General features: G+C 37.4%; 1 protein-coding gene across 5 annotated transcripts in view; it reads right to left on the bottom strand.

Annotated features, from left to right (window-relative positions):
* ZFPM2 (zinc finger protein, FOG family member 2) overlaps positions 1 to 22,382 on the bottom strand; it is a 480,290-nt gene that overhangs the window by 147,744 nt on the left and 310,164 nt on the right. For all 5 annotated transcript variants that reach the window (XM_003256095.2, XM_030795003.1, XM_030795004.1 and 2 more), the window contains one exon: positions 21,201 to 21,312. In XM_003256095.2, coding sequence (XP_003256143.1) covers positions 21,201 to 21,312 — 112 coding nt within the window. The remainder of the gene's footprint in view (positions 1 to 21,200; positions 21,313 to 22,382) is intronic.

The following is a 22,382-nucleotide window of genomic DNA, read 5'->3' as shown; positions in this document are numbered from 1 at the left end:
CCAGCCTAGGTACCATGAGCGAAACTCTGTCTCAAAAAAAAAAAAAAAAAAGACTCAATGCAAAAAAATAATGCTTAACTTTATAATTGTGAGTTGATGAAATAAACATGCAATTAACAATTTCCTCATGGTTTGAATATTATAACCAGTGTAATAAACCAACTCAACAAGGAGAATTTTATGGTTCTGAACAAATTCAAATTTTATTCCTGGGATTTTATTTATCAGTGCTATGTAAATAAGTTGCAATCTAAAATTAATAGTTTATTTGGGAATCTGTTTGAGTACTAAAACAAAGTTCTTTGGCTTCATGTAGTTGAAAGCCAAAAATTCAAATAAACCTTACATCATAGAAAAGGTTGTATCAGAGGACTTTATTTAATGGGGTGAAGAAAATATTTTCTGATTTTCCTTTTATGACTATAAGGCAGATCTGACACCATTAGTTTTCTTTCTGTCATAAATATAGACGAATGGAATTTGACAGGTGTCACTACAAAATAGGTTATAGATAAGTTCAGGCATCTCTCCTTCCACACAGACCTTTTATACTTGGTTCTGATGGAGCTGCTTGAATAGAATGACCAAGGTTTGATTTTAGGCTTCTAGGTCACAGTTTCACCTTGACAACAGTTCTTTCATTTCCAGCAGTAACATTTGCTAGGATCGCTAAGGTGCTTTCATTTTTGTAAGTAGTGCAAAAAAAAAAAAAAAAAAGTATAGGGAAAAAAAGATAAATCTTAATTCACATGCTGCAGGACTATCTCTGTGTCTCCGGCACAAAACTTCAAATCCAATCCAAGAACTGGATGTGTATTAGAAGTCTGCAGATTTAAACCTTGTCCACCATGATCAAACTGGATTTATGGAGCATCATAACTCTCCAGACACCATCCAGCAGCTTATTAATTTAATAGACTCCTGTCCATTCACTGATGTTCCTGCCCTGACAGTCTCTCAAGATAAGGCGAAAGCCTTTTGACAGGACAGAGAGCATATATATTTTCTTCTGTTTTCTCGTGGATGGGGTTGTCGACAACTTGAAATGTGTGGCTCAGCAAATTTGTTTTTTTTTTCCTTCTCTTTTTTTCCTCTTTTACTTCGCAGGAAGGATGACAGAGGCAAGCCTCCTGAGAGTTCCAGGGGTCAAGGGGCCTGTGTTTCCCTTAAGTACTTATTTAGCATTTTGTTTTGCAAAATAACAATGAATTGATTTGAAGGCATACACGTGGGGACATTTTTACAATGAAAAGAAGCAGCATTGCAATTTAATGCCTAATATAAAATAAGAGGTGTTGGAGAGAAGAAGAAAAATAGCAATAAATGTTCCCATTAAGTAGAGTAGAGCAGCATTTTCTTTTCTCTTCTTTTCTATAATCCCATTTGTGGGAATGAGAGGGAGTGCCAAAAAAAAAAAAAAAAAAAAAAAAAAAGATAGCACACAAGCTGTTGTATAAAGACAAAACAGGAAGAACTTTTCAACATTCTTATTTTTCCTTTATGATACGCTCATGCTCTGTGTTTTCTATTTGCCTCTAACTTGCAAATAAATTCACAAGTCTCTGCCAGAGAGTCATTACACCATTATGTAGCAAGGTTAACTGTTTCTATCCCACAGTGTACGTTTTCTGTTAAAATCACATCAGTAATCACTAGACCCTGGCTTCTCAGACTTGAATGTGCACACAGATCACCTGGGATCTTGTTAAAATGCACATATGGATTTAGCAGGTCTGAGTGAGGCCTGAGCTTTTACATTTTTAACAAGCCAATGTTATATTGCTGCTTGGCAAATTATGTATTAAGTAGTAAGACATTAGTCAAATTTTTAAAAGGGGGGATAATTTAGATATGGACAAGCTATATCACAGTATCAATGAAGGTAAAACGTAACTTGAACATATTACAAAAAGTTAACAGATTCTCTACCTGGCATATAGTGGCAATTCAACTACCATTTCAATGACTTAAAGAACACCTCACCTGCAAATTTCATACAATGGCCTGCTTTTTTTTTTTTAATCAGTTTGCTTCATTTCTGCATGTGTGCAAAATGATTATCTTAATTTGTCCTGAGATAGTTAACTTAAACAGTGTATTTAAAGCCATGGATAAAATAAATGTAATGTGTTCACTTTCTTAAACTACATTTTCTACTTACTTCGTTTTGGTTTCTTATTTGTATCTCTAGTCAAAATGCAAGAATATCTAAACTAATCTATTGTTTGTCCTAAATGTCCTTCACAGGCCACATTATTTGCTTCCACAGGGTTAAGGTCAAGGCATTCTGGATTTGATAGGTGAGAACATTTGATTGAAAAACTTCACACTTTAATCTAGAAATCTACACTCAAAACATAGCAACACTGAAGAATTATTGCTATTTTACTTAAGGCCTTATTTGCACAATATGATTAGTTCTGGAATTGAGACCATAGAGTATTTACTATTTTATAGACATGTATCTTTTTCGGGGAAAGGTGAACAGAAACGTAATATATTACTTATCTGAGAAAATGAATTATGGAACCTTAAATTCCTCATTATAAATATTTGATAAATATTCAGAAAATCTTAAATTTTTATAATGTACCTCTGAAACATCCATTTCTTGAAAGACTGCACAAACTAAGGGTAGCTGACCTAGAGAATAATCATTCTTGAAAATCTTTACTGACAATGGATACCAGATAATGATGATAAGTACTAGATTTCTAAAGGAAAAACTGGCTTAATTTACCGTCACTGAATTTCAATTGGAGGTAGCTAGAAACACATGAATAAATAGATGGAAATAGCTTATCTATATGTATTTCTGATCCATTTCCTTGATTGGAACACTCTTGCTTGCAACACCATGGTATACTATTTGGTTGACCCTACTGTTGTTTGACAGTCTTCACAGGCCTCAGACAGCCTCGTGAGAATACATCTTCTCGGAAGTACTACTGTATGTCAGGCATATAAGGTGATGTTTTAATTTTAAAAATAGGCTTCAAAAATGGGCTTGACTTCTTCATCAGTGGTAAAATGAAAAGCCTCCAATTTCAGGTATTAGAGCAAAGAGTAGAGGTTTCTGACTGACTTTCCCCTAGTGAAGACCTGAAAACAGACACTGTTACTATTTACCAGTAAAGTGGGTCCAAAAAGAACCGCCCAGTAATAGCAAGCCAATGTCTTGGCATGGCTGCTATGCAAAGATGTCAAACCAAACACTATGGTTTGACAACATCTTTTGCATCTATGTAGGTTTTGTTTCAAATTCCTGTATACACTGCCATGCTGACTGATGAAGCATAATATACGCTACGTATATATGCAACATTTCAAAGGAATCCTCTTCATCTAGATTCTCTAGTATTTTAAAAATCTCACTAAGGAATATCACATTTTTTGAGACATGGGGAGAATCCACTGTGGGTACTGGATTTTCAAATGATTTCCACATGAGTAATTTCTGAAACTCAATCAGGTAACACTAGAGTTTATTCTGTTGAATAATGCATAATAAATCTCATTACATAATAATTCAAAATTCAGTGGGTGTATACTGGGCACTGGCTGTGGAGTTACAGAGGTGAAAAATTGAATTGTTGCCTTTGGGGTGTTCACATTCAGCTTGGTAGAATACCCACCCTGGGCTGGATCTTTCTTCTTATGGGGACAGGGTAAAGAAGGCCTTTTAGAGGTGTTGATACCCACTAAATATTTAACGGTACCTGTTAAAAATGATAAAGATGGTGAGAAGGTTATCAGGCAAAGGAAATATGATGTACAAAGGTAGAAATAAGAAAGCAAGCGACAGGTGGTATTTTTTTTTTTTTTTTTGAGATGGACTCTCACTCTGTCACCCAGGCTAGAGTGCAGTGGTGCAATTTCAGCCCACTGCAACCTCCAACTTCCAAGTTCAAGCAATTCTCCTGCCTCAGCCTCCTAAGTAGCTGGGATTACAGGTGCCCGCCACCACATCCGGTTAATTTTTGTGGAGAAATTTTAAACAATTGAGTATGATTGAAACATAGAGTTTCTGGGGAAGAGGAGTGACAGATGAGGCTCTCGGGCATTGGGTAGTTACAAAATGTAAATGAGGTAGTCAAAGGAAAATACATAAATGAGGAGAAAAAAAACTAAAGAATGACAACATGTAGTGGATGTACAGTTATATATAAATGGGGAGACTTGTCACTGGGCATGGAAGGGGATGACTAGATCAAGCCCAATATAATGAAAACTTGGCAACAAGTAGACTACAGGAGACCTGCAGGAGTCACTTCAGTGGAGTTTTGAAGACAAAAACTGAACAAGAAAGAAGATGCTGGAATTGAAGAAGTCCAAGGAATGAGGGCAGAAAACTCTGCAGAAACTTGCATAAGAAAAGGATATCCAGGAATTGAACTCACCTCTGCACCAAGCAGACCTAATAGACATCTACAGAACTCTCCACCACAAATCAACATTCTTCTCAGCACCACATCACACTTATTCCAAAATTGACCACATAGTTGGAAGTAAAGCACTCCTCAGCAAATGTAAAAGAACAGAAATTAAAACAAACTGTCTCTCAGACCACAGTGCAATCAAACTAGAACTCAGGATTAAGAAACTCACTCAAAACCGCTCCACTACATGAAAACTGAACAACCTGCTCCTGAATGACTACTGGGCACACAACGAAATGAAGGCAGAAATAAAGATGTTCTTTGAAACCAATGACGACAAAGACACAACATACCAGAATCTCTGGGACACATTCAAAGCAGTGTGTAGAGGGAAATTTATAGCACTAAATGCCCACAAGAGAAAGCAGGAAATAACTAAAAGTGACACCCTAACATCACAATTGAAAGAACTAGAGAAGCAAGTGCAAACACATTCACAAGCTAGCGGAAGGCAAGAAATAACTAAGATCAGAGCAGAACTGAAGGAGATAGAGACATGAAAAACCCTTCAAAAAAATCAATGAATCCAGGAGCTAGTTTTTTGAAAAGACCAACAAAATTGATAGACTGCTAGCAAGACTAATAAAGAAGAAACGAGAGAAGAATCAAATAGACGCAATAAAAAGTGATAAAGGGGATATCACCACCGATCCCACAGAAATACAAACTACCATCAGAGAATACTATAAACACCTCTACGCAAATAAACTAGAAAATCTAGAAGAAATGGATAAATTCCACAACACATACACCCTCCCAAGACTAAACCAGGAAGAAGCTCAATCCCCAAATAGACCAATAACAGGCTCTGAAATTGAGGCAATAATTAATACCCTACCAACCAAAAAAAGTCCAGGAGCAGATGGATTCACAGCCAAATTCTACCAGAGGTAAAAGGAGGAGCTGGTACCATTCCTTCTGAAACTATTCCAATCAACAGAAAAAGAGGGAATCCTCCCTAACTCATTTAATGAAGCCAGCATCATCCTGATACCAAAGCCGGGCAGAGACACAACAGAAAAAGAGAATTTTAGACCAATATCCCTGATGAACATCAATGCAAAAATCCTCAATAAAATACTGGCAAACCGAATCCAGCAGCACATCAAAAAGCTTATCCACCATGATCAAGTGGGCTTCATCCCTGGTATGCAAGGCTGGTTCAACATACACAAATCAATAAATGTAATCCAGCATATAAACAGAACCAAAGACAAAAACCACATGATTAGCTCAATAGATGCAGAAAAGGCCTTTGACAAAATTCAACAGCGCTTCATGCTAAAAATTCTCAACAAATTAGGTATTGATGGAACGTATCTCAAAATAATAAGAGCTATTTATGACAAACCCACAGCCCATATCATACTGAATGGGCAAAAACTAGAAGCAGTCCCTTTGAAAACTGGCACAAGACAGGGATGCCCTCTCTCACCACTCCTATTCAACATAGTGTTGGAAGTTCTGGCCAGGGCAATCAGGCAGGAGAAAGAAATAAAGGGTATTCAATTAGGAAAAGAGGAAGTCAAATTGTCCTTGTTTGCCAATGACGTGACTGTATATTTAGAAAACCCCATTGTCTCAGCCCAAAATCTCCTTAAGCTGATAAGCAACTTCAGCAAAGTCTCAGGATACAAAATCAATGTGCAAAAATCACAAGCATTCCTATACACCAATAGCAGACAAACAGAGAGCCAAATCATGAGTGAACTCCCATTCACAATTGCTTCAAAGAGAATAAAATACCTAGGAATCCAACTTACAAGGGATGTGAAGGACCTCTTCAAGGAGAACTACAAACCACTGCTCAATGAAATAAAAGAGGACACAAACAAATGGAAGAACATTCCATGCTCACGGATTGGAAGAATCAATACGGTGAAAATAGCCATGCTGCCCAAGGTAATTTATAGATTGAATGCCATCCCTATCAAGCTACAAATGACTGTCTTCACAGAATTGGGAAAAACTACCTTAAAGTTCATATGGAACCAAAAAAGAGCCCGCAGTGCCAAGTCAATCCTAAGCCAAAAGAACAAAGCTGGAGGCATCATGCTACCTGACTTCAAACTATACTACAAGGCTACAGTAACCAAAACAGCATGGTGCTGGTACCAAAAGAGATATAGACCAATGGAACAGAACAGAGCCCTCAGAAATAATACCACACATCTGCAACCATCTGATCTTAGAAAAACCTGACAAAAACAAGAAATGGGGAAAGGATTCCCTATTTAATAAATGGTGCTGGGAAAACTGGCTAGCCATATGTAGAAAGCTGAAACTGGATCCCTTCCTTACACCTTACACAAAAATTAATTCAAGATGGATTAAAGACTTACATGTTAGACCTAAAACCCTAAAAACCCTAGAAGAAAACCTAGGCAATACCATTCAGGACATAGGCATGGGCAAGGACTTCATGTCTAAAACACCAAAAGCAATGGCAACAAAAGCCAAAATTGACAAATGGGATCTAATTAAACTAAAGAGCTCCTGCACAGCAAAAGAAACTACCATCAGAGTGAACAGGCAACCTACAAAATGGGAGAAAATTTTTGCAATCTACTTATCTGACAAAGGGCTAATATCCAGAATCTACGAAGAACTCAAATTTACAAGAAAAAAACAAACAACCCTATCAAAAAGTAGGCAAAGGATATGAACAGACACTTCTCAAAAGAAGACATTTATGCAGCCACCAGACACATGAAAAAATGCTCATCATCACTGGCCATCAGAGAAATGCAAATCAAAACCACAATGAGATACCATCTCACACCAGTTAGAATGGCCATCATTAAAAAGTCAGGAAACAACAGGTGCTGGAGAGGATGTGGAGAAATAGGAACACTTTTACACTGTTGGTGGGACTGTAAACTGGTTCAACCATTGTGGAAGACAGTGTGGGATTCCTCAAGGATCTAGAACTAGAAATAACATTTGACCCAGCCATCCCATTACTGGGTATATACCCAAAGGATTATAAATCATGCTGCTATAAAGACACATGCACACGTATGTTTATTGCGGCACTATTCACAATAGCAAAGAGTTGGAACCAAGCCAAATGTCCATCAATGACAGACTGGATTAAGAAAATGTGGCACATATACACCATGGCATACTATGCAGCCATAAAAAAGGATGAGTTCATGTCCTTTGTAGGGACATGGATGAAGCTGAAAACCATCATTCTCAGCAAACTATTGCAAGGACAAAAAACTAAACACCACATGTTCTCACTCATAGGTGGGAATTGAACAATGAGAATACTTGGACACAGGGTGGGGAACATCACACACCAGGGCCTGTTGTGGGGTGGGGGGAAGGGGGAAGGATAGCATTAGGAGATATACCTAATGTAAATGATGAGTTAATGTGTGCAGCACACCAACATGGCACATGTATACATATGTAACAAAACTGCACATTGTGCACATGTACCCTAGAACTTAAAGTATAATTAAAAAAAAAAAAAAGAAAAAAGAAAAGAAAAGAGCAGAGAGGGCTTCCTACTAAGGAAGTGAATGATTGCACTTTAGTGGTGAATTGATTGCATGCATTTATTTCTACTTCCTTTTACTAAAATGACAGTAAAGAAAAAAACAAGGTGATAAGGGCAAAGAGACAGGGCAGATTATACAATAAAAGTCAACAAAATATTGGAATCTAGAATATTGATGGAGTGATAAATGACACAGCACAGCACAGCACAGCACAGCACAGAAAGCTGAAATCCAAGTATTGAAGAGGCGCAGACCAACAAGAAGCAGGCAGATTTCGTCTGCAGAATCCCAAAACAGATCAGGAAGTAAAGGCACCTGGTACCTTGAGAGGGCGGATGAGCAGTGGAGCTAAAACTTGGACAGGCATTCTGAGGACGAAGCTGTTACCCTCCAGGCCCAGCCATTTCCTATAGAGCTAGGTTACATCCCCTTCCCACTGTTAGGAAATGGAGGTTTAATCTTTGGAAAACTGGCATACAGAGGCTTTAGATCCAGGGGCACAGGCTCAGCAAAGGCAGGTGCTAATATGACATCTGAATTAGAAGAATAAGGGATCATCTACAATCTCAACAATGAGACAGGACTTCCCCAACGCACCACCAGGTCCCACTCTCCTTCAGAATGCTGGCTGCAAGGTTCATAAATCTCGGGAGACTGTTATTCTAGGGAGAAGTTAAGCATGCTGAGATCAAAGTATTAAATACACAGTTATTTGGGGACCTCATTACCATGGATGGATTGTCATCAGCCTATGATTCTATGCAAAATCCTCCAGTTGATAAGTCTTGCCTACTCACGCTGGCTTTCCATGCAGCCTTTAGTATTGAGAAATAAAAAATGAAATCCGAAGTCTGCCAGCAGATTGAACAGACCTCCTCTTGGCCAAGGGGACCCCGTAGAAGGCTTCAAAACTGAGTTCCTGAGTATGACAGGATAGAAGGTCAGATATGCCTCATCATATCCCCCATCGCTAATTGTCATTAGGCTTTCTTCCCTAAAGGTTAAACAGAATGACTCACTTCATCCCTGATATCAAGGAACTACCTGACACTGCCCCTCCCTTTTACAGTTTTGACAAAACAACTGAACAGCATTCCTTCCTGATGGGAGACTGCTAACCACAGAGTGGTTCTGGCCAGTCTGTGGAGGATGTGCAGTGAGGGTTTTCATGTTCTTTCACCTTTTAACACCAAAGAACAGAAAACCCCACCCTTGGATCGATCATGCTAATGCCACTTTTTTTTTTTTTTTTTTTTTTCCCAGATAGAGTCTCACTCTGTTGCCAAGCTGGTGTGCAGTGGTGTGATCTCGGCTCACTGCAACCTCCGCCTCCCGGCTTCAAGTGATTCTCCCGTCTCAGCCTCCAGAGTAGCTGGGACTACAAGTGTGTGCCACCACACCCAGTTAATTTTTTTATTTTTACTAGAGATAGGGTTTCACCATGTTGGCCAGGATGGTCACCATCTCTTGACTCATGATCCGCCTGCCTCGGCCTCCCAAAGTGCTGGGATTACAGGCATAAGCCACCATGCCCGGCCATTTCTCCTTTTATAAATATTCCTCCTATAGCTTCTGTATATTTCACCACCTCAATCAGCATAAATCCCTGTCTTATTCTTCCCACCCTCAAAGTATCTGTTTTTGGCTTCTGGCTGTAGGCTGTGCTTCCCAGCCTGTTAGAATGGTCACCATACAAGCTGCAACCCTTTATTAGAAATAAACTTCTCCTTTCCAAATTTATGAACCTTGTCATTCTTCAGTTGACAGTGGCCTGCTCTTAAAATAAAAAGCAGACATCCATGTATCTCAAGCCATTTGAGGAAAGTATCAACATTAAATACAGGGAACAGAATAGGCAAGAAAAAAGAAACAATGCGCAGGACATATCCCTTTCCAAATGTCCTCCAATTTCTATCTTCAGAGATAAAAGAATGAATATTCACACAAAAAGAGCAAGATGATGAACAAAAAATAGTCAGAGATCAAGAAAGACCTCTTGTAAATTATAAATGTGATAGGAGCAAAGTTAAATAATAAAGTTTTAGGATACTGTAGAAAGTCAAAGAAAGTCAAGAAGAATATTGTAAGACTATTATTAAATAGACATCATACCTTTCTATGTTAAAGAAAAAACTGCATCCTATTGGTTTATCCACTTGTTTACTCAAAAATATTCATTGAGCAGCTATTATGTGCTATGCACTGTTTAAAAAACAGAAAAAAAAAATCCCCGTCCTTATAGAACTCCCATCCTAGGGATAAAAAACTGACATTAAAATTCTTTGATCAATAATAAAATATCAAATATAAAGATAACTGATACAGAGGAGGTTATCAACTGAATGTTTATGTCTCCCCAAAATGTATATGTTGGAACTCTAACCCCAAATGTGATGACATTAGGAGGTAAGGCTTTTGTGAGGCAATTAGGTCATGAGGGTGGAGCTCTCATAATGGGATGAGTGTACATATAAGAAGAAAAACAAGAGAGATCTCCTTAGCTCTCACTGTACTTTGTGACTATGCAGCAAGAAGGTGCCCATCCACAAACCCAGAAGAGAGCTCTCACCAGGTGTGAAACTGCCAGCACCCTGATCATGGACTTCCCAGTCTCCAGAACCATAAGAAATAATTATTTATCGTTTAAGTCACCAAGTCTATGGTATTTTATTATAGTTTCCTGAACTGATGCATATAGAGGAGAAAGAGAGAAACAGGGAGAGAAAGACAGAAATGGTGGTGATGGGGGTATGGGCAGCGAGGGAGAGAGAGAAAGAAAAACACAGAAAGAGAGATAGAGAGACAGAATTTTAGACAGGGTAGTTAGGCAGACTGTTTAGACAGACAATTTGGGAGGCAACATCTAGGAGGAGTTCAGAAAGAAGTCATAGAGAGTCGGGTGTGGTGGCTCATGCCTGTAATCCCAGCACTTTGGGAAGTTGAGGCCAGGAGTCTGAGATCCAGCCTGGCCAACCTGGAGAAACCCTGTCTTTAAAAAAAAAAAAAGAAAAAAAAGAAAAGAAAGAAAAATAAAAGAGCAATGCAGAGCCAGCGCACAGTGCAAAGGCCCTGAGGTAATGTCATTCTTTGTATTTTTAAGCAAAAGCCAGGAGCCCAGGCAACTGGAACAAAGTAGCTAAAAAGTAATGAAAAGAGAAGCCACAGAGGCATCCAAGAGCAGATCATATAAGGCCAAGGTAATAAGTTTGTAGGTTTAGTTCAGGAGTTGGCAAGTTTTTCTACGAAGAACCACATAATATTTTAGGTTTTACAAACTAGATTGTCTCTGTTCCAACCACTCAGCTCTGATGTTACAACACGAAAGTGGCCATAGACAATGTATAAACAAATTGCTGTGGCTGTGTTCCAATAAAACTTTATTTACAAAAACAGGTCATGGGCCAGATTTGGCTCTGCATTATATATCAATCCTTGTAATCAGTCCAACTGTGATCCTTGGAGTATTACGTGTGCTACCACTTTCTCATTTTCTTTGTGAAACAAGAAGACATTATTTAACAGAAGATATTAAATATTTGGGGTGTTAGGAGTCTGAAATAGTACCTTGAAGATTGATTAGGACAACAAATTTTGATTGTCAGATCATGTATACTGAGGGCTCACAGCTCCTTGTGGTCAAAAGTAACATAAAACTGATCAGCACTGGTTTTTTGTTGTTGTTGGTATTGGTGGTAATTCCTGTGTTTTATTTTTACCATACATTTATATAGTACTCATTGTGGACCAGACACTATTCTAGGCACTTCACAAATACTAAGGTACCTAATATCTGCTGCTTGGATGTGGCCAGGAGAAAGCGGAGAGCTGGATTAACTAGAATGAGGAATTACCAGGCCAGTAAAGACCAAAAACAGAGAGAGAAGGGTAAGGGAGTCTAAGAAAGTGATTAGAATGACAGACCCATGGAATCCACATCAGGTAACCTGGAAGTAAGCATGGGAGGGGCGGATAGGAAAATGATGGTGGTGCAGTGAGTGGACTGCAGGTTCATTTGGTGTTGACAAATTGTCGAAGTCTGGTAACGAGTGAAATAAGGCAGACAGTTTACTACTAATATTTTCTAGAGGTGTGTAACACCATTATTTCCACGATACGTAAGTCTTGGTTTTGTTAATGGATGGACCTATGCTTAACTTTTGACGCAATAATCTTACTAGAATCTCGATTTCATCAAGTGTACCCTCAAAATGTCAGCAGCTCTCCGCTGCTTCCATGCTAAGGTTTTCAGAACGAGCATTCAAGTGTGTCCACAACATGGCTCTCAGGAACTTTTGGAGGCTTGCCCCTCAATGGTCACATTTTTAAGTTCTCAGCTTTAACTGAACTGAACAGATACACTCATGAACACATTGTATGCATCGTAGCCTAGGAGCTTTTAAGCATACATTTTAACCTCCTTAAAAGCCTTCCCCCCATTACGCAAACTGATACTCAACATTCAATATCCAACCAAAATTCCACATCTCTGTGAACATTTCTTGACTGTATGAGACTGAATTCATTATTATACATCTTTCATCAAGTAAGCTCTTTCAATAAGCTTCTTAAGCTGGGGGGTGTCTCATATTCATTTGTACTCCTCATGACACCTGGGCCATATTGTGGGCAGAGCATGTGCTCAGTTATGTGTATTTTATTTGGAAAATTATCTTATGAAAAACAAAGTGGCAGGACTTTCACAGAGTTACTAAAGAAAAGTAATTATATCACTAGGAAATAATTTAAATTCTGTGGAGGAAGGACACTTTGTGGATAAGGCAAAGATTTCTTTGTTTTAGTTGGGTTGTGTAAAAAGAAGAGTAAGAATGTAGTTAAGACAAAGAACGATTTTCAAATGCAAATATTTTTCTTAAATTATATAAGTAAAATAATCAAAGTGAAGAAAATTATGAAAAAGGATACCAAAAATCTCCCTAAGTCTTGCCACTTTAACAGAAATATCTTTATAATTTCACACTGTTTCCTTCCAATATGTCTTCCTGTGCATAGTTTTTAAGTATAATCATGTTAGACACAAAACCACATATTCTGCCTTTTTTCACCTAGATTTATCTTATAATAATTTTTTCTACATAATACAGTGTTTTCAAAACCATTCTCAGTATCTTACCCTGAAAAAAAATCTACCCTAAAGAGTTGTCCCTCATTTCAACTGACAAAGATACTTTTGGGGGTAGCTTTCAAGATTAGCATCTTTTTGAATGACAAGCTAACATCCTTGAATGATAGTGAGTCACCTCTCAAAAGACCCCACTCTTCATTTCTCATTTTTATACTTATAAAACTGATGTATTCTTAGTTCTTATCATTTGCCAGCATTCTAACCGGGTTTCTACCCCTAAGAGACAGAAGCTTGCATTCATGCATGGATCCAGGGTGGTTTAGGATATTTTTTTTCTCCAAAACAGGATAGCACATCTAATCAACTAAGGTAATTAGTGGTATTATTGTACAGGGCTATTTACCAACACTTCATTAAGGAAACTCACAGTGATGCTGATATAAAAACAAATGTATTTTTCACATCATATAGCATATAGTAGTAATAACTAAAGACAATAAACTATTCAGTACACCCAGACCCAGATTGAAATAGCATCAATAAATCACTAACATAACAGTAAAAACAGTAAATGCATAGTAAGAAATGGAAATGACACAAGGCTCACTATTTGCAGAAGTTGCTGTCATTCTGCAATTTGCAACAGACAGCTCTATTGTAAATAACACAGTCACTAGTGGGGTCACTTGTCTTGACCTTAAGAACCCCTTAGAAATGACAATTTGAAGCAAAACTGTGGTTTTTTAAAAGCAGCCATTTTTACAATCACAGACTCCTAGGAAAGGAATAATAAATTGCTCACTCCTCAAAATATTAATAGAATGTAACCAGAAAAAGCCTCAGATGTTCATGAAACATGGGTTTTCGGCATCGCGTTATCCTGTGGTGCTCTGCAATCAATTACTGTTATACCACCATCATTAATAATTTTCTTAATGAAAATGATTCTGTTGATCTCCGTTGTATTTTAATTATCAGAGTTAAGCATAATTACACTGCAGCTCTGAGCTGGCATGTGGACTCCTTTAGGGCGCAATTTTGTTTTAACACACTGATAATGTAATTTTACATTGTGTCAGTTTGTTTGGTTATTATCCAGTTGTACAATTCCACTGTATTCCTGATAACAGATAATAACCTTAGTACCTCCTATATCCTGAAGTCATTTAAAAAGCAATATTGGAATTCTGCAACTAGCTAACTTAATCGCCTTATGATTTTATAATTCCCACTGCTAAATATTTAGTTTGGGCACTCACCCTCTTTCAAGAATACTGTAAAATTAGACAATGGTTATACATTTTCTATGAATTACTGAATAGTTAAATAAATGCATAAAATATGAACGCAAATTTTTCCTTTTAAATTAGTTTATTATTTATACAACATTATACCTTCTAGGTAAAGTTAAACATTAACTTTTAGGCTACTTTGAAAATTGGCTGCCACATTAGACAAAGCTATTGTTTGAAAATTCTAGTAACATGCAACAGATCACCTATTTTAAGGTGGAACATGGTCCGGACTTTTACAAGAATCTTTGTAATGAAAGACATTTGTTTTGAAAACTTAATTTAGAGAGTGTGCAGAAAGTTATTCACTCAAGCTAAATCATACTAGAATTTCTGTCATTATTTCAATGGTGCCTAGTATAGGCCCTTGGACATAAAAGACATTCAAAAATGGTTAAATTAACTAATTGCATGCTTAAATTCGTGAGAACCTGCGAAATCAGAACTTTGAAGACTGTCATAGCATGATTTTGAGATTGCAGTGCAGTCGTCTACATGATTTGAAATTGCTGCGGTCTTAGAAACAACAAAGAAATTAGCATAAACTATTGCTGCCACTGCTGTTTTAGTTTTAGAATAATCTCTTTAAAATCAAGCCAAAGAATGGGAAAAAAAATTTGCTGATAAACACGTATGCAAATTTGCAAAGAAAGGCAATAACCTGTAACCTTGGCTTAGTAAATGGCATCTTCCAAAATTTTGTTGATTGTACAATTGGGAATTGAAGTCAACAAGCTTAAGATTGAATCCCAACTTCATCATTTTAACTTACTTAACCCAATCGAAACCTAAATTTATTCATCTGTAAAATGGGAAAAGCACTGTTTAGATATTATGAATTTGAGGCCGGGCACGGTGGCTCACGCTTGTAATCCCAGCACTTTGGGAGGCCGAGGCGGGCAGATCACGAGGTCAGGAGAATGAGACCACGGTGAAACTCCGTCTCTACTAAAAATACAAAAAATTAGCTGGGCGTGGTGGCGGGCGCCTGTAGTCCCAGCTACTCGGAGAGGCTGAGGCAGGAGAATGGCGTGAACCCGGGAGGCGGAGCTTGCAGTGAGCCGAGATCGCGCCACTGCACTCCTGCCTGGGCGACAGAGCGAGACTCTGTCTCAAAAAAAAAAAAAAAAAAAAGTAGATATCATGAATTTGTTGTATCGTAAGCAAGAAAATGTATGTAAAGTGATTAGAACAGTGTCTGGAATAAAACAAAGATTAATAAATAGTAATTGCTATTATTAGTATTAATAATATAATCATTTTTATCTTTATACTAGCATTGTATATAAGACTTTCACTAAAATAAAAGTACCATGTGCCCAAGAAAAAAATCCAATGATGTGCTCCCATACAGGCTTCAGGTCTCTGATTCTGTGACACAGATCTATGCAAATATTCTGTGGGTTCAAAGTGACTGAATGAGACTTGTAGAAGTCTTCTCTATAAATACGATATCACTATATGCTTGATACCAACACGGAGGCCTGGCTTCATTTTCTCTCAGCGTGTACCGACTTATGACCACAAGGACTGCTTGTATGATAATCAGCAACATAATATTGATCATAACCTCTGCAATCATGTAAATGGGTGCTTCACAAAAATCCCGCATGGTAGCCATTGCTATTCCATTTTCACAGCTGAGAAAATCAAGATTAGAGTGGGCAAGTGATTTGTCTAAGGTTACCCATGAAATATAGATTTTTACAATAATATTGTGGCTTCGCATATAAAGAAATATTCTGTTGTTGAGGTGAGAGTGAGGGTTAGCAGATACTTTTTCACTCTCTTGATTGACAGTGTTTATTCCCTTAATCTGGAGAACTAGAGAATGTGGCTACTTTGAAATAACAACTACAAGAAAATTGAAAAACTAAATAATGTAATTATCCCCGATTTGAAGCTGAGTGATTAAACCCACATGAAAGATGCTAAAGGTGTAATTTTAAATATCCTCAAAACATAAAATTCTAAGTACACTATTGGTTTTTCATATGAAAAGGTCACCATACTTTGCAAACAGTAGATAGCATATAATAAGGTAAGGTAAAGAAGTAGATCATCAGTGCTCAATAGACAGTGGATTTTAGGAGTAAGTGGGCAGGCCTTTGCTCACCCTACTCTCCAGCAGAGCTCCTTTTAACTTCAGCATTATGCTTTTTAGTATTTTTCCATTGAGATAAGTAAATTAGAATTATCTGGAGTCTGTTGAGCATAACGGCAAAAAACAGATGACCCAACAGGTCTGGTCCATCAATGTCTGGATGACCTAATTACTTTCTGGAATGACAAGGGGTAGGTGAGGCAGGAACAATGTACATCAGATTCGAATGTTAATGCCAACTACTATACTTTTAAAAATTTTTATAAAACAAGATGATGGCAACTTCTCAAAAAGCACTAAGTGATATAATACAATTTTATTTTATAATAATTATTTGATGGACACGCTGACAAGGAGAGATTTATAGTCATATCTAATTTTGTTACTAGCCTACGTTTAGGAATACTTTAGGAAGCAAGCATGCCTCCTAGATGGTAATAGTTAAACATTAAATGGGCCTATTTTCACACCATAAGAAAACACTACCAAAAATCTCAGTCAAAGCATTTTTGCAAAATGTCACACATCTGCAATTTATCTTCTATTTGTAAATAGACACTGATATGTTCTCAGATAGCCAGGTCCTATAATAATGATTTGGCATTGATTTTATAAGTAGTTTAGGTTTTTAGGAAAAAAACAAACAAATACAATTGTGGCATCAGGAATTTAATTTTCATCGTCCATGAGAGCTTTTTAGCCTTTAGGAATAATATGTGATACCTGGGAGCATGGATGTTGGCCCAACAAGCAACCACTCTTTTGTGGCAGCATATCCTTGGTTTTATTTAGGGAACTACCTCTCCTCCATTGCAGTGGCTCATGCAGGGTTAATTTTACTTTTAGGCCCCAGGCTGACTATGGCCTGCCTAGGAGAGGCATAGTGATTAATTGGTTCAGGGAATGGTATGTGATGTGCTCTAATCACAAAACCCAGAAAAGCTCTCTTTTCACCGAAGTTGCTAGGCTGGTGGAATAAGTCTGGAGCTTGCCACTACTTATCTGAGAATGATGCCCACACAAGAAAGAAGAGCCAGATGATAGAGAGAGTTTGGGGACAAAGTTCAAGCAACTGAATCAAGCAGTTCCTGACATCCAGAATATCCCTGGACTCTCAGTTATATGAACAGATGAACCCATCTACCCCAAAACACACACACACACACACACACAATTTTTTGGCAGAAGCTAATTTCAGTTAGATTTCTGTCACTTGAAAACAAAAGAGGCCCAATTAATAAATAATATAGGCATTATGAAAACGCCACAAACATTGTGGAGGTTCAAGTTAACACTTGTTAACCCTTCCATCTTCAAAATGCTTTTGCTTTGAGGAGTCTTATCATACATACAGATTGTGGAGACAGACGACTCCTGAGTCCAGTGTGTTTGGATACGAGTAGGAATGCCTCCCAGGATCATATTTTCCATGATCCAAACAATCCCTAGTAAAATCCTAGAATATTAAGGTATTGACACAACTTTGGGACATGCTCTGGGTGAGCTGTCTCCTCCCTCTAAAGGCACTCTAAATACTAGAAATTAGTTCCAGGCCTCTGATCCCCAGGTAGAAGATCAAAGAAGAGTCTGGAGCAAAGTAGAGAAATAAAAATATATGCCGAAATGCAAATGATCAGAGTTTTTTGCTTTTGTTTTTTACTGCATAATTCTAGATCATTAATAGCAGCATCCATTGTGAGTTTTCAAGAGGGCTACAATAAATGATATTTGGTCATGGGGCTTTTTCTTTAATCTCAGGGTTCCATGAAATGCGTTTTGGGAAATGCCACACTTTAATATATATATTTTGTGATTTCTAGGGATAAAAGCCTGAGTGGTTTTGATTATTACTCATCATGTAACAGTGGCAAAGGGAAAGGCAGAGTCATGTAGTTGAAGGAGCAAAGAATTTGGAGCTGTCAAGACACAGATCGAATTTAGCTCTACTGTTAGCTCGCTATGATCACAGGCAATCATGCCACCTCTCTAAGTCATAGGTGTAAAATGAGAAAATACTATCTATTTCATTGAGTTGTTTTGAAGCTTAATGCAGACAGAACATATTCTAGTATGTATCACTCCAAACCTAAGTTGGACAAATGTATGCTTGAATTCCACTCAATCACTTATTAGCCATGTGACCATGGCAAATTATTTACCCTACTTAAGTCTTTTATCTACCTTTGTAAAATGGGGTAGTATGTTGGTTATCTCATAGGAGCTATTAAATAAGGATTAAACTTTAAAAAGCATATACAGTAGTTATTACAGTTCTGGCATTTGAACTGCAAAACCAATTGTTCTTGTAAGTTGAACGATGCCAAATTACCTTTTACAGGTTAAAACGTTATTGAATAGCAGCAATTCATACAGTTCATCATCACAGTATGTGAAATGTCTATTTCAGTGTCTGGCAACCATTCATCATTTGTTTATCTGGTCAACCAATCTATATTTACTTAGTGCTTTTCTTGTACAGGTAGCATGCCAGACCAGGAATAGAAAGGTGACTAAGACACAATTTGTGCCCTCAGTAAATATAGAGTAGATTGAAGAGGCAGGCAATCACAGCTAAACTTTTTTACTTACTCCTTTTTGGACATATAAACTGTATATTCATGATCACGAAACAAGGTAATAGAGAGCAATGAGAGAAGCACATACCATTTGGCATGGGAGCATCAAGAAGAGAATTCAAGGTGTGCCCAACAAATGGTGGCTATTATCATCAATGTACAAGGTTAGCACATAGTTGGACTCAATGCATGCTTTACCAGTTAGTTAATGAATTAATAAGCTTCTATTAATTACTCTAAGTTGTTCATTGCAAAAAGATATAAGGTATAGCCAACCATAAACACATAAGTTTGCTCAAGTTAGCATACTCCACTAAATATAGAATTCCAATTCTGTTATACAGGTTCAGCATCCCTAATCAGAAAATCCAAAATCTTTCAGATGGTTCCAAAATCCAAAACCTGTTGATCACCAACATGATGCCACAAGTGAAAAATTCCACAACTGACCTCATGCAATGGGTAACAGTCAAAACTTAGTTCCATGCACAAAATTATAAAAATATTGTATACAATTACCATTAGGTTATGTATAATTTGTGTTTATGAAACATAAATGACTTTCACATTTAGACTTGGGTCTCATTTCCAAGATATCTCATTATGTACAAGCAAATATTCCAATCTGAAAAAAATCTGAAATCTGAAACTGGTCCCAAGCAATTTGGATAAAGGATACTCAAAATATATAACAATTATCTCTACTAAAAGAAGAGCTGATTTAAAAATGCAATGAATTTGAATCATAAATGGGGACCAGGTATTGCCATGTTTCTCCCGTACTATATTGATATACAATGAAGATAAAATATTGTACAACAGAAATTTGTCCCCAGCAAGTGGTCCTACATTCCAAGGTATCTTTTGTATTCTGAATGTCGGCATTGGTAAACTGATTCCCTATACTATTTCTTTTCACTTTGATAGATTATATTGGCATATCCTGAGAAAATCTCACATCCCTTTTAGCTGAAAGCTCCCACCAGCATACCACAGGTATTTCAGGTTAGAAAATTAGTGGGTATGGGACCAGTAATTATAAAAGGAAAAAAGTATAATCAGATCCTGGTGTGCAGGTTTTTTTTTTTTTTTTTTTAGCTTGCAAATTCCCTCTTTCTGGTGTTTCAACTTTCAAAGGCTTATGGTAGTTTAGAGGCAATCCTCTTATAAGTGTACAAATTGTAATGATTATAGGAACAAGTTGTAATTGTTTCTAGCAAGTTTTTAAGAGTCTTTGATGTTATGATTAGTGTTTTATATGTGAATATATTGATAGGGGTGCTTATTTGCTTGTTCCCTTGTATGCTTTTATGGTTTCTAGGTTCAATGTGCAAATACATCTTTGATCTCAGTAGGTCTATTTGGTTTAAAAAGAAAGCCAAGAGAAATTAAACATGAGAAGCACAAGGTTTTGTAATATTTATGAAGAAGTGAGATTACGGATTTTACTGTAAGAGTACAGAGCTAGGACCAAGACTTGAATGTGGAGACAAGTGCCCCAAAACTACACCACACGTGAGGAAAGTCCTGTGCTGTGGACAGCCAGCCCCGCGATGTGCCATCATGGAGCTGCCGCTCCTTTGTAGCCAGGGTGCAGCTACATGACACAGTCTGGGTTGATGTCACACTGAGCAAATCAAAGGCAATGCCCTGCAAGTCATCAGCTTCCTCTTTAGAGTTTTCCTCCTGCCCTTCAGAAATCACCATGGGGAAGAATTCTGTCTTTGCAAAGGTTTCATTTCCAGCTATCCTCTCATCATGCATGACTTCAGGAAACTGGCTAGAATGTGGCGCCTCTTGGACCATGCACCTTGACGCAAATTGTTAAATTTAGAAGGATTTTACTTTTTGATAGATAATGTCTAAAAGGAGAAATTGGAGTTTCGTCAAACCTGGCTATCAATGATACTAACAGCAAGAGAAAGATATTAGTCAAGACACTCAAATACAGGGTTAGGTAAATGTATAAGGCACTAAGTAAATTAATGGTATGTCACTTTTTGTTTCACGTTGTACAGAAAAAAAAAAAAACAAAACAGGTGGCTTTACTGAAAATACACATTAGAGGAACTCAAATGGGAAAAAAGGAAGAGGATCAAATTATACTTTGTACTTCCATTCCAGCTCTTCTGGTGCTGTTTTGCAATGCTCAGGTTTTAATATTTCCAAAGAGAGAGAGAAACAATCTTGCATTTACCTTTGCTGTACACAATGCAGTTGTTTTTGTTGTCTTCCACTCCTTGCCAAGTCACATCCAGCAACCACTTGGGACCAGCAGTCAGCACCATTGGGACCTGAGCCTTTGTCTTCTGTAGAAAGAATGATAACAAACAGATGCCATTTGCTTCCGTTGATTAAAAACTTGAATAATAACTGTACTAATCATTTTATTTTTACAAACAACTAAATCTCCCAAACCATAATCCAAGTCCTTATTCCCCTGTCTCATGATATCTTTTTAAGACGACAGAAGCTGTAAAGCTTTACTGCTTTCACTAATCTGAATGGTAGAAATATTATCAAGGGTTTTTTTTTCCTAAATGATACTGAATCAGATCTCCAAGATTAGACAGATCTCTTGTGGCTCTGAATTATAAAGAGAATGCAGATGACTTTCATTGCAAAGAGCAGAGTGTTTAGAAGTGAACTTTAGACACATTGTACTTTACTATCAACAGGATCTCACTATTTCCTGAAACAGACAGGAAAGAATTTGAAGAATCAGGATCCATTTCAAAGCTCTGTCCTGAGCAACATTTATATTAGAGTAAGAACTTATTCTGAATGAATAACGAAATCTACCCAACCCCCTAAGTGTGGATATGTAGTCTCACTGTAACTGAAATAATAATAATGCTAATGATGCACCATACATTGTCTCCAGAAAGACTGTAAAAGAAGAATCATGAATAAATTCAAATGCAGAGCAACTAAAGCATGACATCCCTTACTCTGAGAACCACAGAAGCACGGAGACAAGTGCTATAATTCTAACAAAGTATTTTTAGTGTACATGTTAAATAGAAGACTCAAAATAGTCACAATTTTTGGCTGTTTGGCATCCAAATTATTTATCTGTAAAACTCCGTGGATAAATTTACATGGCTGGAAATAAACTGGGGAGGAAATAAGTATGTCTCAGCAAGACTGTGTTTCCCGATGAGTCACAGTGAACCGGCATTCACTTTTATCATTCTCCAGTCCATGTTCTGTATATCAAACATCATGAAACCACAACACAGAGTACAATACAAGGGTCTCAAGGTAATTTTTGAACTGAATTTTCACCTAGATATGATCCTGCCAAAGAGATCTCAGCCCATTCTGGGACTTTTCCGCATGATGCATACTATCACAAATTTCCCAAATTGGCCTTAAC

This window comes from Nomascus leucogenys, chromosome 16 (genome assembly GCF_006542625.1).
Source record: "Nomascus leucogenys isolate Asia chromosome 16, Asia_NLE_v1, whole genome shotgun sequence".
Classification (NCBI taxonomy): Eukaryota; Metazoa; Chordata; class Mammalia; order Primates; family Hylobatidae; genus Nomascus; species Nomascus leucogenys.
Note: the sequence above shows the minus strand (reverse complement) of the source record. Positions and strands in the feature narration are given on the sequence as shown.